Source organism: Amblyraja radiata, chromosome 4, assembly GCF_010909765.2.
Source record: "Amblyraja radiata isolate CabotCenter1 chromosome 4, sAmbRad1.1.pri, whole genome shotgun sequence".
Lineage (NCBI taxonomy): Eukaryota > Metazoa > Chordata > Chondrichthyes > Rajiformes > Rajidae > Amblyraja > Amblyraja radiata.
This window is the reverse complement of record NC_045959.1, coordinates 57,026,358-57,044,197: the sequence shown is the minus strand read 5'-3', so window position 1 is coordinate 57,044,197 and position 17,840 is coordinate 57,026,358. Positions and strand designations below refer to the sequence as shown.

At 44.8% G+C, this 17,840-nt stretch overlaps 1 protein-coding gene across 1 annotated transcript in view; it reads left to right on the top strand.

Annotated features, from left to right (window-relative positions):
- Positions 1–17,840, top strand: part of taf4b (TATA-box binding protein associated factor 4b) — a 77,465-nt gene that overhangs the window by 20,432 nt on the left and 39,193 nt on the right. Inside the window, exons 8-10 of the mRNA XM_033019494.1 lie at positions 1,725–1,845; positions 3,383–3,503; positions 14,378–14,547. Of these exons, the coding sequence (XP_032875385.1) occupies positions 1,725–1,845; positions 3,383–3,503; positions 14,378–14,547 (412 nt within the window). The remainder of the gene's footprint in view (positions 1–1,724; positions 1,846–3,382; positions 3,504–14,377; positions 14,548–17,840) is intronic.

Genomic DNA, 17,840 nt, shown 5'->3' with positions numbered 1-17,840 from the left:
GCAGTTACGCCGTCCACAGCGTACGGATACAGGATCAAGGGAATAACGTTTAGTGCCAGGTAAAGTCCGATCAATGATAGTCCGAGGGTCTCCAATGAAGTAGGTGGTGGCTCAGGATCGCTCTCTGGTTTGTGATAGGATGATTCAGTTGCCTGATAACAGCTGGGAAGCAACTGTCCCTGAATCTGGAAGTGTGCTTATTGCCATACACAAGTACAATCCCTGGTTACGTACAGAATGCATGCATAGAAAAAGCCCGTTGAGCCCATATGCAAGTCGCCAGGTTTTGACGCATTTTTCATAGTCCCAGCTTCAGCTGTGCCATAAAAGCAGCTGTCACCTCCGTCCGGTCATCCAGCGAACTGTCGTCCCTCTCCTTGCCCGGCCCCCTTCAGCCTTTATGCCCCGGGGGCGCCTCCCGCATCCAACCTTGACGGTGCGGAACGCAAGATGCCTGACTCTTACATGCCCTTTGTCCAGCATCTGCTGCCGTCGCCAACTCCCTCCTCCCTCCCCCTCTCCGGTTCCTAGTCCTCGGGGACGAGCGGGGTGGAGATCGGCTGCTTCCCTCTACAGGTGGTTCCCAGTACCATGCTGGGCGAGCTGAGACAGGCTTGCAGCCGGGGTATGGCTGTGGCCCATCAGCGGCTGATTAACGTGACTAAAGTTTCATACCTTTCAAGGCAGTTGACTGAAGAAGCAGGGAGTTGGAAATGTTCTGTTGCATTGGTGCAAAATTACAGCACGATCTTGATCGGTTGGGCATGATTGGGGCATGTGACAATAAAACGCTCTTAACATGACTTGTGTCGAAGGCAGAGTTTGCAACATGCTTTTGGACCCAGCACACTGATGCAATTATAAAGAAAGCACATCAACGCCTCTACGTCCTGAGAATAGATAATACATGCAGGAGTAGGCCATTCAATGTGATCATGGCTGATCATCCACAATCAGTACCCCGTTCCTGCCTTCACCCCATATCCCCTGACTATCTTTAAGAGCCCTATCAAGCTCTTTCGTGAAAATATCCAGAGAACTGGACTCCACTGCCCTCTGAGGCAGAGAATTCCACAGACTCACCACTCTCTGTGTGAAGAAGATGACGGAGATTGGGTATGTCAAAGTGGATCCTCTTGAACTTCTACAGGTGCACAGTAGAGAGCATATTGACTGATGGCATCATAGCCTGGTTCGGCAACTTGAACGTCCAGGAGTGGAAAAGACTACAGAAAGTGTTGAAAGCTGCCCAGTCCATCACTGGCTCTGACCTCCCCACCATCGAAGGGATTAATCGGAGTCACTGCCTCAAAGGCAGCCAACATCATCAGAGACCCACATCATCCTGGCCACACACTCATTTCACCCCTGCCATCGAGAAGAAGGTACAGGAGCCTGAAAACTAACGTCCAGGTTCAGGAACTGCTTCTTCCCTACACCAGGCTATTAAACACTACAACCTCATATAAGCTCTGAACTACATTTTATTATTATTACTATTGCACTATTGTTTGTTTTTTGAGTATGTGTGTATGTGTATAGATATATATACACACTGAACTTTTATTTCCTCTTGTTTATCATATACTACGTTTACATATTCTGTTGTGCTGCAGCAAGTAAGAATTTCATTGTTCTATCTGGGACGTATGACAATAAAACACTCTTGACTCTTGTCTTCTCTGATCTACCCGGCCTTTAGTCATGATTCAATTCCTTTGCAGGTAGTTCAGCAGGCTGGAGTACCTGGCAAAACCCAAGTAAACCTCCTGCAACAGACACAAAGACCTCCGAACCACATGACCATGCCTGCAGCGCAAATCCATGTCAAAATGGTTCAAGCAGGTAAGGAGGTGTCCGCAATCCATTCGGCAATATTTTACCAAATAAGTTGTGTGTGTGTGTGTATAGTGTCATAGAGCAAGTTTAGTTTCAAGATACAGCGCGGAAACGGGTCCTTTCGACCCACCTGGTCCGCGCCGACCAGCGATCCCCGCACATTAACACTATCCTATACCCACGAGGGACAATTTTTTGCATTTACCAAGCCAATTAACCTTCAAGCCTGTATGTCTTTGGAGTGTGGGAGAAAACCGAAGATCTCAGAGAAAACCCATGCAGGTCACGGGGAGAACGTACAAACTCCGTACAGACAGGAATCGAACCCGGGTCTCCGGTGCTGCATTCGCGGTAAGGCAGCAACTCTACCGCTGCGCCACCGTGCCGCCATGTAGACATTTCGAACCTTGCTTTAGAGATACATTGAAAAAAGGCCCTTTGGCCCACCGAGTCCGAACCAAGCAGTGATCACCCCGTACACTAGCACTATCCGACACTCTAGGGACAGTTACCATTTTTTATGAAAGGCATTTAGCCTACAAACCTGGTCTCCTTTGGATGTGGGTAGAAACAGGAGTACCCGGAATAAACCCACGTGTTCAGATTCAGTTTAGTTTATTATCACGTGTACCAATTACAGTGAAAAACTTTATGGGGACGGGGAGAAACTGCAAACTCCACTCAGACAACACCCCTAGTAGTTGGGGTCGAACCCAGGTCTCTGCCACTGTCAGGCAACAACTCCCCATGCCGCCCCCTAATGTGACGAGGAAATTGGGAGAGAAGTCGTGGCGTGTGAAGAAAGGCCTCAACCCAAAATGTCACCTATCCATGTTCGCCAGAGATGCTGCCTGACCCGCTGAGCTACTTCGGCATTCTGTGTGTTGTGTTGAGTTACTTCAGCACTTTGTCGAACCCCGTGTCTCTGGCACTGACAGAGCAGCTTCTAACGTGGCGCCACTGTGCTGGAGAGGAATGGGAACTCCTTAAATATTCTGTTTTTTAAACCTTTCCCCTTGACCAATTTACTTTTATTTTCCAGGTCCATGGTTCTGTCTTTAGTATCTAGCTTTATATCCAATTATAATTTGAAACATAATTACGGGGGTCCTTGTGGAGATAATTGCATTGTTTTTTCTACATTACCAGTTAGGTTACCGGGATGAAAGGCCTGGATAGAGTGGATGTTTTCACTGGAGGGAGAGTTGGACCAGAGGGCACAGCCTCAGAATAAAAGAACATACCTTCAGAAAGGAAACAATGAGGGATTTCTTTAGTCAGAGGATGGTGAATCTGTGGAATTTATTGCCACAGACGGAGCTGTGGAGGCCGTCATTGGGTATTTTTAAGATGAAGATTGCCAGATTCTTGATTAGTAACAGTGTCCAGGGTAATGAGGAGAAGGAGTTGAGAGTGAAAGGGTACATTCGATGGGCCAAATGGCCTAAAGCTGCTCCGATGACTTATGAATGTTATCCATGAACTGCTATTTGGCTCTGATGTGGTTTGGGGTTGAATGGCATACGTTGCTTTCTGCATTCAGGTGCTGTGACTTCAGTGGTGAAAGTACCAGCCGTACAAGCAAGTGGGAGCTCAAGCATTCTCGTGCGTGCCTCGACTGAGGAAAAATTGAAAAGGGAAGGAGGAGGAGGTGCATCTTTCAGGTAAGAGCCATGTAAACGATCTGAATTTAGAGATCAGGAACTGCAGGTGCTGGTTTACGGTTTGCCTGTTGAAGGACGAAACCAAAAGTTGTACAGCAATCAGGAGCCCCCAAAAGACTGTATTTTGCTCAAGGCCACTGGATTTACAAAGTGCCTGAACGGGTCAGGCGGTATCCATGGAGAGAAATGAATACACTGCATTTTGGGTTGGGACAGGTGGAGCCGAGGAGATAAAGTTGGTAAAGTGAAGCAAGGGGGAGTGTAGGACAGAAAGTGGCGAATGATAGGTGGAGATAGACGCAAAGTGCTGGAGTAACTCAACGGGTTGAGATGATATCCGGACAAGGTCATAGAAACATAGAAAATAGGTGCAGGAGGAGGCCATTCGGCCCTTCGAGCCAGCACGCCATTCATTGTGGTCATGGCTGATCGTCCCCTATCAATAACCCGTGCCTGCCTTCTCCCCATATCCCTTGACTCCACTAGCCCCTAGAGCTCTATCTAACTCTCTTAAATCCATCCAGCGACTTGGCCTCCACTGCCCTCTGTGACAGGGAATTCCATAAATTCACAACTCTCTGGGTGAAAAAGTTTTTTCTCACCTCAGCCTTTATTCTAAGACTGTGGCCCCTGGTTCTGGACTCGCCCAACATTGGGAACATTTTTTCTGCATCTAGCTTGTCCAGTCCTTTTATAAATTTATATGTTTCTATAAGATTGCCCCTCATCCTTCTAAACTCCAGTATAAGGAGTTTAGGAGGTCATAAGGAATACGATAAAATTAGGCCATTCAACTCTACTCCGCCATTCAATCATGGCTGATCTCTCTCTCTCCCTCCTAACCCCGTCCTCCTGCCTTCTCTCCATAACCTCTGACACCTGTACCACAACCTCTGATACCTGTGAGAAAAAGGATGGGTAACGTTTTGAGTCGGAACCCTTCTTCAGACCCTCAGTGATAGGTGGATACAGGTGAGGATGGGTGATTACTTAGCAAATGGGTGGAGATAGTAACAAAGGCAAGAAGTGAAAGGGAAACAAAAGGGCATCAAATAAGGAAGAGAGTGGAATGTAAAGCTGGAGAAAGGATAATGAGTAGACGGATGAGGAGGATGGGTGGGAAAGAGGGGGATAATAGGGAAAATGGGACTCGAAGCTGAGACATGGGAGATGACTGGAAGAAAGAGGGGAAAGGAACAAGGCGACAGGATAGTAGGAGAAAGGTATGTTCATTGTACAGTAGACGTGTTATGGTAATTAAGATTCCAAAGGGTCCCGACTTGAAACATCCATGTACTCCAGAGATGCTGCCTGGCCCACTGAGTTACTCCAGCACTCTGTCCTCCTTTGTTATCATAAATAACTTGTGTTCCCTGTCTGGGTAACGCGGTTCCAGGTCTGGGTAGTTTGTGACCTGGAGGGAGAATTGAGAATCAGCGTAATTCAGTATTGTGAGCCCTGATCCTCAGGAGATCATCAGTTACACGGGTTAATCGTCAAGAGTTCTAGATCTAAGTTATCCCACTTTCTCATCCACTCCCTGTACACCGTACAATTTAGAGGGCCAATGAATCTACAAACCCACTCATCTTTGGGATGCGGAGAGAAACCAGAGCACCCGGAAGAAACTCACGCTGTCACAGAGAACGTTCAAACTCCACACAGATTGAACTTGGGTCTCTGGCACTGTGAGGTAGAGGCGCTGACTGAAGAAGGGTCTCGGCCCAAAACGGCACCTATTCTTTTTCTCCAGAGATGCTGCCTGATCCGCTGAGTTACTCCAACATTGTGAAAATGACTGATTTAATTGCCAGATTTTGACTATACATTTATGAAATTCAACAAGATTTAAACTGGTGAGTCCACAGTGCTCCCTCCTGTGCCACATACATTCTAACCCATTGTACAAATGGGACACTGTAGTACTGTTTCATATTTAGAATGAGGGGTGACCTTATGGAGGTGTATAAGTATCAAGTATATCTTTATTGTCATTTTCCTGAGTACTCGCATACCGAGAGAAAACAAAAAAACGTTGCTCAACCAGTGTCCATTCAGTGTGCAGTAAAAAATAAATAAAAATAAAAATACATATATCATCATGAACAAATTAAACACTCTACTCTCTACTAAACATCAACAGGCGTTCCGATAGGCAGCGGCACGACAGTGGCTCTGCTGCAGTGTGTCCAGGTTGGTGGTTGGTCCGCGATACTTTGGCAGGGGGCAAAGTCCGTTTATCAGTCTTCTAGCCTGCGGGAAGAAGCTGAGGAGCATCCTGCTGGTTTTGCAGCTAATGCTCCTGTACCTCTTCCCAGATGGCAGGATGGAGAATATGTGATGCGATGGGTGGTAGGGGTCTTTGATGATGGAGATAAGATCATGAAGGCAATATGCAGAGCCTCATTCCCTGGGTGAGGGCCTGTCTTCATGCTGAATCTCTAAAACTAAAATGTGCCTGAAGTCTATCCAAATGCCACTATTGTATCTGCCTTCTCCACCATCCCTGGCAGCACATTCCAGTGACCCACCACACTCTTTGTAAAAGCCTGCCCCACAAACCTCCGTTAAACATTGCCCTTCTCACGGACGTTATGCCCTCTAATATTTGATATTTCTATTCTGGAAAATAAGGTAGACAGTCGGAACCTCAGACTGTAGACATCAAACACTGCAGACGCTATAATCTGATAAACTGCTCCCCTGGCAAGTGTCTTGACCCAAACGTTGACTGTTCATTTCTCTCTACAGATGCTGGCTGGCCCTCTTATGTCCTTTTAGCAGTTTTTTTTAATTTTGTCTCCAGATTCCAGCTTCGGCAGACTTTCATGTTTCCACTTTAATGCTCAATTGCAAAATCTCTTCCAAGTATGGCCGCTTTAAAGAAGTCCTGACCTTGTGGCGGTCTGTGTGACCCTCTCACTGCTTCCCCTCATTCCCATGATTTCTACTGCTCTTCGATCATGTCATGACCCAGACTTGCTAGTTTAGTTTAGAGTTACAGTGTGGAAACAGACCCATCGGCCCACCGGGTACACACCAGCCAGCAAGTACCCGTACGCTAGTTCTATCCTACACTCTTGGGACATGTGGCAGAAGCCAATTAACCTACAAACCTGCACATCTTTGGCGTGTGGGAGGAAACCGGAGCACCTGGGGAAACCCAGGCGTTCATCGGAAAAACATACAAATTTCGTACAGACAGCACCCGTCGTCGGGTTCATCCAGTTTCTCTGGTGCTGTAAGGCAACAACTCTACCACTGTGCCGCTCCGAAGCTAATCAAATCTAGTTTGCAAGATGCTCTGCAACAATTACAGAGCTCTAAAGAGCACGGATAAATAGTTCACCATTTCAAGCGCAAATATCTCGAGGTTGAATCCCGTTTTAATAGAGAGCTCAATTGTCTCAAATGTTAGGGTCACTGAGTCATAGAGCACAGAAATAGGCCCTTCTATCTAACTAAAGCATGTTGACCAACATGCCCCATCTATGCTTGTCTCACCATATCCCTCTAAACATTTCCTATCCATGTACCCATCCAAATGACTTTTAAATGTTGCTATAGTACCTGCCTCAACTACCTCGCCTGGCGGGTCGTTCCATATGACCAACATCCTTTGTGGCTGTTGTAATTTCCCCAGTGTGTAGGTGAGTTCATTTCTAGGAGCAGAGTTAGGCCATTCCGCCCATCAAGTCTACTTTGCCATTCAATCATGGCTGATCTTTCTTTCCCTCTCAAACTCGTTCTCCTGCCTTCTCCCCGTAACCCCTGACACCTTTACTAACAAAAAATCTGTCAATCTGTCTTAAACGTATCCATTGACTTGACCTCCTAAGCTGTGCAATAAATTCCACAGATTCACCCCCCCCCCCCCCCCCCCCCCCCCCCCCCCCCCCCCCCCCCAGACTAAATAAATTCCTCCTGCTTTCTAAAGGAATGTCTTTCTAAAGGAATGAGGCTTTGGCCTCTGGTCCTAGACTACCCCACTGGTGGAAATATCCTCCTCACATCTGCTCTATCCAAGCCTTTCACTAACCAGTATTTTTCATTGAGGTCCCCCCTCATCTTTCTAAACTCCAGCGAGTACAGGCCCAGTGTGGTCAAACACTCTTCATATGTTAGGGGACGGGGAGCTGCTGAGAATGTTGGGGAGTATAACATGAGGTCAATGTAGGATTGGTGTAGATGCTTGTGATGCACTCAGTGGGCTACAGGGCCTGTTTCCATATTGTGATTTTCTATATTCATACTGAATACTGAAGTACTGTTCTACAGTATTTCATTGATCACAAACCTCGTCCAATCTTGCTCTAATGTGACATCACAAAGTAAAGCATTTTTCAAAGCGCTCAGTAACTGAACTATGAATTATCTGACAGGAGAATTCTTAAATGGCATGGCTACTGATATTTAATCCTTTACACGCCTAATAATCTAGGTTAGAAGTATGTTTTGTGTTTGATTGCGCGTAGCTTGATGGTAGTCACAGTTCTAGTCTTCCAAGTGACCTCCAGAAAAGGCTACTGATCGCACAAACTCATTGGGTGGATGCACAGAGTCTTTTACCCAGGGCAGGGGAATCAAGAACAAGAAGACATGTTTTTAAGGTGAGTGGGAAAAAGATTTAAGGGCCTGTCCCACTTGGCCATTTTTTTTCAGCGACTGTCGGCATCATTGACCGACGTATCAGGTCACCGAAAAATTTGCGGTGTGATACGCCGGTGACATGGCGTGATGACGTATGACGCGAGGTTTTTTCAAGTGTCGCAACATTTTTTCTGTTGCCGCTGGATTTTGAAATGTTCAAAATCCTTTGGCGACCCTGATATGATGCCGGCAGTCGCCAAAAAAAATCGCCAAGTGGGACAGGCCCTTTAATATGAACCTGAGGTGCAACATTTTCACACAGAGCGGGACGGGTCGATGGAATGAGCGGGCAGAGGAGGTAGTTGAGGCAGGTACAGTAACAGCATTTAAAAGACACTAGGACAGGTACATGGATAGGAAAGATTTTGAGGGATATGGACCAAATGGGGCGTCATGGATGAGTTGGGCAAAGGGTCTGTTTCCGTGCTGTATTACTAAAAGATGGCTGTAACTTATTGAAAACTTTGCATTACATTTGTGGAAACACTTGAAGTACAGGGGTAATTCTATTTAGCTTTGGGGTTGTGGGTGTAGACTTTAGATTTTTAGTGTGGAAACAGGCCCTTTGGCTCACTAAGTCTGTACTGCCCAGCAATCACTATACCTTTTGTGCCAGTAGGTTACTGAGAATTGAGCACGAAAATTGGGTGTTTAACATCATATAAATAGAATTCATCGGTACCTTGTCACAGTTCTTTTGGAAGATTTGTGGTTAGATTTGAGTTTTTCCCCATATCAGTCATGAGTGATTGCCATTGGTGTTTGTCAATGGACTATTCTTTGGGTGGCGGTGGTGTAGCTTGTATGAGCCACTACCTCGATGCAAAAGGCTTGGTGTCAGTCCCGTCCTTGGGGGTTGTCTGCATGGAGTTTGCACATTCTCTCCAGTTTCCTCCAACACCCAAAAGATAATGCTGGTTGGTAGGTGAACTAGCCCCTGTAATGTGTTCCCCACTGTGTAGGCGAGTGGGAGGATCTGGGACAGGGGAGCTGATGAGAATGTTGGGGTGTATAAAATGTGATCAATGTAGGCATGGTGTAGATGCTTGGCATGTTCCCAGTGGGCCGAAGGGCCTGTTTCTGTGCTGTATTTCTCTATGACCCTGACTTCGATTTGGCTATCAGACTACAAAGTCATAATTAAACACAACTCATTGAAGAACATAACTTTAGAAAGGAGATAGGGAGGAATTTCTTTAGCCAGAGAGTGGTGAATCTGTAGAATTCTTTGCCACAAATGGCAGTGGAGGCCGTTATTGGGTATTTTCAATGCTGAAATTGACAGGTTCTTGATTCGTAACAGTGCCCAAGTTACAGAGAGGAGGCAGGAGAATCAAGTTGAGAAGGAAAGATAGATTAAGAGTTCAAGAGAGTTTATTGCCATGTGTCCATGATAGGACAATTAAATTCTTGCTTTGCTTTAGCACACCAGAACATAATAGGCACGAATACAGAACAGATCAGTGTGTCCATATACCATTGTATAAATGTATACACACATGAATAAATAAACAGATAAAGTGCAAATACACAGATTATGGGCTATTAATGTTCAGAGTTTTGTCCGAGCCGAGTTTAATAGCCTGATGGCTGTGGGGAAGATCGGCCATGATTGAATGCCAGAATAGGCTTGATGGGCTGAATTCTGCACCTATGTCTTATGATCTTATTAATATTGTGAACTAAAATGTAGGTGTGCGGAATACTTTCCATATTTGACTAATTGGGGTATTTAGCTACACATGCAGGCAGGGAAGATTAGTTTAACACCATTATAGCGAAGATAGAAACAAAATGCTGGAGTAACTCAGCGGGTCAGGCAGTATCTCTGGAGAGAATGAATGGGTGATGTTTCGGGTCAAGACCCTTTTTTAGACTGAGCATATTGTGGACTGAAAATCCTGTGCTGTACTATGCTGACTTTTTAAAAAGCATTATATAAAAGCATAGTGGCTCAAAACACAAAGCTCAATAAAAAAGCAAAGAACATGCTAAATATTACTAAATCTACGATTGCCTGTCTTGATTATCATCCTTTTAGGAGAGTCAGCTTTGTTTTCTTAGTCACAGAAGAAATTCACCAGAATGGTGTCAAGAGTGTTTTATTGTCATGTGTTCCAGATAGGACAATGAAATTCTTGCTTGCTGCAGCACAACAGAATATGTAAACATAGTACATAACGGGAGAAGAAAAAAAGTTCAGTGTGCGTATACACATGCACACATACTCAATCTCAATAAATAACAGATAGTGCAATAATAATGATAGTCTGGTGCAGCTCAGAGCATATTTGTTGTCATGTTTAATAGCCTGAAGGCTGTAGGGAAGCAGACATTACAGGTTTCAGGCTCCTGTACCACCTTCCTGATGGCAACGGTGTTCAATGCAGTAATTGTATACTTTCCCCTTTTCCTCCACAAGCATAGTTCATAAGTTCTAGGAGTAGTACGAGGCCACTCAGCCCATCATGACAACTCTGCCATTCAATCATGGCTGACCTATCATTCCCTCACAACCCCATTCTCCTGCCTCCTCCCCCCTCCCACCCCCCCCCCCCCCCCCCCCATAACCCTTAACACCCGTACTAATCAAGAATCTGTCAATTGCCGTCTTAAACATACCCATTGACGGCCTCCACAGCCGTCTGTGGCAATGAATTCCGAGAAATTCCTCTTCATCTCCTTTCTGAAGGTACATCCTTTTCTTCTGAGGCTCTGGCCTTTGGTCCTAGAATCTTCCTAGGACCAAAAGCCATAGCCCCAGAATAAAAAGGGGAAGTGAAAACCTCCTTTCTGCATCACTCTATCCAGGCCATTCACTTTTACTTTAATAAAGTATGTGCGGCTGATCAGTAATGCTTTACCATAACAATCCAGTAAGTGGTGCCACAGTATGCAGTGCCAGGCGAGCAATTACTTTGTTCATGGTTGTAGCAGTGATACAAGGGCTTGCCGCAGGGAAAGCATGTTCTTTAAACTTTCAGAGCCACGGTTTGCCATGCAAAATATAAGAACATAATAATGTTCAAAAGATAGTGAAGGACAATTGTTTCCTAAGCTACGTGGAAGTGAGAGCTAGTGTCACACTATAATTGAAGAAAGACACAGTGCTGCAGTAAGGGCTGCTCATCGGTCGAGCTGTTGCCTTACATCACCAGAGACCCGTGTTCGAACCTCACTACAGGTTCTGTCTGTACTCGATGGGCTGAATTACCTAATTCTGTTTTTAAGAACATAAACTGTTGAATAGGCAAGTAATGAGAACGTTTTTTTACTCTATATGGGAAGTGCTCCCCCACTGGTTGATGTAAATGTCCAGGTATTAATAAGGAAACAAGATTTTAATTGACACTGCACGGTGGCGCAGCAGTAGAGTTGCTGCCTTGCAGTGCAAGAGACCAGGGATCGAACCTCCCAATTAACCTACAAATCCGCACGTCTTTGTGATGTGGGAGGAAACCAGAGCACCCGGGGAAAACCCACACACACAGGGAGAACATGCAAACATGTTTGAACCTGGGTCACTGGCGTTGGGAGGCAGCAGCCTTCTAGCTGCGCCCTGCATGTTCTTAAATATTGAACAGAAGTCCATTGTGTGGACTAGATGTGATGATCTAAATGTAGCATTTAACCTGCATTACTGGAGGGTCTATAATTATCTTATGTCTGTTTGTGGGAACTTGGAACTTGAAATTGGTTCCAGTAATGAGACTCGTCGTACTTAAAGCATTTTGGGATGTCACGGTTCAGGAATCAATGGGGACTGGCTGAGTTTTACACAATTTTATATTGTGGGAAGAGGCAAGAGAGTCAAGATTGTTTTATTATCATACTAGACGACGCGCGGACCCGTTGGGTCTCCCCCGTCATATGTCCCGAAACGGAACAGCAAAGTTATTACTTGCAGCAACAGCACCACAGGTTTGTAAACTCAGTACTCAGTAATAATACAGCAAACAAACAAAAAAATAAAATAAATATAAAACCTAATATAGTGCAAAAACAAAATCATGCTCAAAGTCCCTAGTGCAACTCGGGCAGTTTGTAGTTTGAGTTTAGATGGAGTTTTTTAGTGTTCAATAGCCTGATGGTTGTTGGGAAGAAGCTATTCTTGAACGTGGACATCACAGTTTTTAGACTCCTATACCAATTTCCTGATGCTAAGTGTGAGACGGGTGGTGTGGATCCTCGATGATGTTGGCTGTGTTTTTGAGACTGCCTCTTATGGAGATCCCTATAGTAAAGAAGCGGAGAGTATAGACTAAAAGGCACTATAGAGTCATACAGCACGGAAGTGGGCCCTTTGACCCACTTCATCCATGCCTGCTAAGGCATGTATCTAAGCTAATCCAAGCATTTTGCCCTTATCCCTCTAGACCTTTTCCATCCCTGTAGCTGTCGAGTGTGGTGATTAACTGTTACTGTACCTGTCTTAGCTACTTCCTCTGACATATCCCCACCACCCTTAGTAAGATAGTACGTCTCTCGGATCCCCTTTAAATCTTTCCCCTTCTTATCTCCCACCTCCAGTTTTGATTACCCTGCAGAAACAGGGAACTGCAGATGCTGCTTTACAACAAAAAGACACCAAGTGGAGGAGTAACTCTGCAGGTCAGGCAGCATCTCTGGAGAGCGCAGATGAAGAAGGGTCCCGACCCAAAATGTTACCTATCCACATCCTCCAGAGAGGCTGGGTGACCTGCTGAGTTACACCAGCGCTTTAGGTTTTCTTAGATTACCCTACCGTGTGGGGAGAAAGGCTGACCAACCTCTTTAACTACACCCTCATGATTTAATATCCCGAGGGTCATCCCTCAGCCGCCTTTGCTCCGCGGAGAAGACTCCCAATTTATCCAATTGCTCCTCGTAACTCCAGCCTTCCAGTCCTCGCAATGTCCTTGTTGATCCTGTCACGATCTCCTCAGGTCAATCACATCCTTCCTATATTATGGTGACCAGAACGGCACAAGATATTCTGGGTACCATCTCACCAGTGTCCTTCCTACACAGCTGTATTTAAATTTATAGCTGTGCAAGTGCAAGATGGTTCTTGATTTATTATGCCGAGACTGAATGGATGTGGAGAGGCTCTTTCACGTCGTGGGAGAGTCTAGGACCAGAGGGCACAGCCTCAGAATAAAAGGACGTACCTTTCGAAAGGAGACGAGGAGGAATTTCTTTAGTCAAAGGGTTGTGAATCTGTGGAATTCATTGCCAGATGGCTGTGTAGGCCAGGCCATTGGGATTATTTTAAAGCGTAAAGTGATAAGTTCATGATTAGCAAAGGCGTCAAAGGTTACAGGGAGAAGGCAGAATAATGGAGTTGAGAGAGTTGAAATGGAGGAGCAGACCCGATGGACCAAATGACCCAATTCTGCTCATGCATCTTTATGAACATGAACTGTTGAATAGAGAAGTAATGAGAACGGTCTTAATTTGGTGAGGGACAAGCAACATCTGAGGTTGATGTAAATATCCGGGTTTTAATAAGGAAACACGATTATAATTGACACTGGGGCGGCACGGTGGCGCAGCAGTAGAATTGCTGCCTCATGGTTCCAGCGACCCAGGTTCGTTCCTGACCTTGGGTGCTGTCTGTACAGAGTTTGTACGTTCTCCCCGTGACTGGGTTTCCTTGGGTGCTCAGGTTTCCTCCCACACTCCAGAGCCGAAACAGGACCTTCGGCCCACCGAGTCCATACTGACCATCAATCACCCGTACACACTAGTTAGTTCTGTTATCCCACTCCCAACGCATCAGGGGCAATTTACAGAGGGACAATTAACCTACAAACACGCGTATCTTTGGGACGCGGAGGAAACCCGCGTGGTCACGGAGAATGTGCAAACTCCACACGCACAGACAGGCACCCGAGGTCAGGATCGAACTTGGGTCTCTGGCGCCATGAGGCAGCAGCTTTACCTGCTGCGCCTCTGTGCCGCCTCGATTTCCTGCCCATTAACCTAACCGTTGGGGTTCTGCAGGATCCTTAGCGAAGGACACAAAGAAGTAGTAGCGGGGGGGGGGGGGGGGGGGGGTGGGATACAGTAACTGTATAAATCTTAGCCCAGACTACATGGTCTAAAAGGCCTGTCTTATTAATTTAAATCTATGTAATTCTGTATTCACGGCTGAATGCAAAATTTGTTCTGCTTGTTTCTGCGTGCATAGTGAATAATTGGTGTTCCAACTACACAACTAAATGGTTATTCTAATTCTTCAGGGATGAGGACGACATCAATGATGTAACCTCAATGGCTGGGGTCAACATCAGTGAAGAGAATGCACGCATCCTTGCAACAAATTCGAAGTTGGTGGGTGCTGTAATCCGGTCATGTAAAGAAGAAACATTCCTGTCTTCTGTGCCCCTACAGACAAAAACTTTAGAAATAGGTAGGTGTCAAGTCCCAGTGTGCACAGTTTTAATTTTTAAAAGAATAGTTAATAAAGTTTTGTGGAGGTCACAGAAGTATGAACAGTTGCAGCTTGAATGTCTTTGTAAGTGACCACTTTCAGCGGAGAGGAGATGGGCCCCAACGATTTCACTTGCCCGGTCTGGAGTAAACTTAATTCTCCACCCTCTGTAAAAGGGGGACAAAGAGACACGGTCAAATAGGTTGGGGCTTCTCTCGATAAACAACTAACTGCAGATGCTGGTTTACTGAAAAAACAGACCCAAAGTGCTGGAGTAATTTAGCAGGTCAGGCAACATCTCAGGAGAAGTCTGAAGATGGGTCTTATCTCAAAACATCACCCATTCTTTTTCTCCAGCGATGCTGTCTCACCCGAGTTACTCCAGCATTTTGTGTCTATCTTTGGAGAACATGGATAGGCGATGTTTGGTTCAGGATGCTTCTTCCAATCAATCAACCTTTATTGTCATCTTGCAAGCAACAGTTGTACAGTGCAAAATGAAAAGACGTTTCCCAGGGAATACCGGAGCATCGCACATTAAATTTAAAACATTTCACACATAATAACACTAAAACAATCCAGTCCCTGATGGAACAGTATAAATAGTTAAAAGTTAGTTAATAGTTAATGTAACACCACATTCAGACCACTTTGTCTTTTTTTTGGAGGGAATTCTATGGATCGTGGCTGATAGTTATCCTCCTGCAGTCAAAACTGTATAAACTTCTCGTCAATGTTGTCTTGCGGTTTGAGTTAGATTGTACTGTGCTTCACTTTATACACTGCGTGAACAAGTACTCTCCGCAGATTGGTACTGACTAAAATCACTCAAGCGTGTGAGCATAATCTCCTCAGTTCTGGTCTCATCCTGGTAAACCCCTTTACCTTGCCCATCTTCTCTGCAAACGTTTTGCACCATTTTAAACAATGTCTTCATACTGCCTCGGCAAGGCCACCAGCATAATCAAGGACCAGTCTCACCTCGATCACTCCCTCTTCTTCTCTTACCCCATCATGCAAGAGGTACAGAAGTGTGAAAACGCACACCACCACATTCAGGGACAGTTTCTTCCCAGCTGTTATCAGGGAACTGAACCATGCTATCACCAATAATAGTGCCGTCTTGACCTACCAGCTACCTCATTGCAGACCCTTGGACTATCTTTAATCGGACTTTACTGGACTTTATTTTGCACTAAATGTTACTCCCTTTATGTGCACTGTGGACAGCTCGATGATAATCATATTTAGTCTTAGCACTGACTGGTTAGCACGCAAGAGCTTTTCACTGTACCTTGGAACGTGTGACAATAAACTAAACTAACTTCCAAAAAGTTGGAGTAGTTAAAGTGGAGATTTATTTTTTGCAAATTGAGCTCGTACAAGGCTCGCGCAAGGCTTTCAGTCTATAGTGTACAGGTTGTGATAATTCGTAGGGAGTTACTGTATTTGAACTCAGTATTCCTTGAAGCATGTGGGTGACTGCAACATCTCTTAGCTGTCCTACCAAGCTTTGAGTTTGCATGTGCAAATGGCTCCTGTTACTTAAGCTAATTTAATTCCAGCTGAATTCTCTGGTAATTTGTTATTAAACCCGGCAATTTTTTTTTCCCACACGATAGTTTTGATTGTATATTTCCATTATTTTAAGCTTAGTTTTAATTCTATGTTTGTTACAGCCCCTCCCCCCCCCCCCCCCCCCCCCCCCCAGTTCAGTTTGAGTTGCTGCCATCAATTGTCTCCTGTCGTTTCCAAATTACCAAATAAAAAGCAGGTCATTTCAAAGGATAGTTCTCGTCAAAAAAAGTTAATTTGGCCAAATGTGATTTCTTTCTTGTCAGGCTTGGAAGGTCATTAAATGCAAAGTTTTTAACTTTGATAGTTGGATTTGCCAAAGAAGGCAACAGAATAGAGGTCTAATTCCTTCTGGTGGATTCAGCGGCTTTTTTTTATATGACTGTAGCTTGATCTTTTTTTCTCCCCTGAGCAAGTTTCTGGAGACTGGAAAAACAGCAAAGTGCCTGAGGTACTGGATTAATGAGTTGCATTTTTTTCCCTCTCCATGACTCCCTTCTGTCTACTGTTCTCATTTTTACACCACTTCTCTTGTAATTGCTAAACTGTGCAACTGGTCTGGAAAGGAAGAACAAGTCACTTTTTTTTTTAGTCGTATCCATCAGTGTTTAGTATACCTTGAAAATTTGCATGTTTCCATACTAAAGTGATGCAGATTTCTGACATTTAGTATGTGGTTGGCTGCATTTCTTCCAAACTTAATAGAAACATAGAAAACATATAATGTTGCAGTCTTTCCATAAGTCACCACAAACCCTCCAATTCCAAACTGTTGTGTTTCGGAATGGTTTCTGAGCATCTCCAGAGGGCTCTTTACGGATTTAGCTTCTATGGGCTCCATCCAAGACTGCCAAAAATTGCAGAGAATTTTGGACTCAGCCCAGACCATGGCACAAATTCAACCTCCCTCCATTCCATTGACTCCGTGTAGACTTCATGCTGCCTCTGCAAGGCCACCAGCAAATTCAAGGAAGAGTCTCACCCCGGTCACTCCCTCCTCCCCTCTCCCATCAGGCGAGGTACAGATGTGTGAAAACGTTCACCTCCAAATTCGGGGTCAGTTTCTTCCCAGCTGTTATCAGGCAACTGAACCATCCAATCGCCACCTGGAATGCGGTCGTGAGCTACCATCTACATCATTGGAGACCATCAGACTATCTTTAATTAGACTTTACTGGATTTTATCTTGCACTATTTCCTATTTCCTATATCTATTTCCTGTCATTTCCTATATCTTTTATCTATACACTGTTTTCCTGCTAACTGGATAGCACACAACAAAAAACTTTTCACTGTACCTCTACATGTAACAATAAACTAAAGCAAAGGAAAGCGTTGCAGATTTCTGACATTTTGTATGTTGTTTTGCTCTTTTTCTTCCCATCTTGTTGCAGTATTTTCTTGAATTACCACAAACCCTCCAAGTCTAAGTTCCTCCCACATCTCAAAGATATATGGGCTTGAAGGTTAATTGGCCTCTGTAAATTGCCTCTAGTGTGTAGGAAGTGGTTGAGGAAAGTGGAATTATATAGAACGTGTGATCGATGTTCAGCGTGGGCTAAAGGGCCTGTTTCCATGCTGTATCTCTAAACTAAAGACGGTAAATGTGTAATGCATCAGCTTTGACAATAGGCATTGAAATGCATACTTGTAACCTGTAAACAAATTATTGTACTGGAAAAATAACGATTTTATAA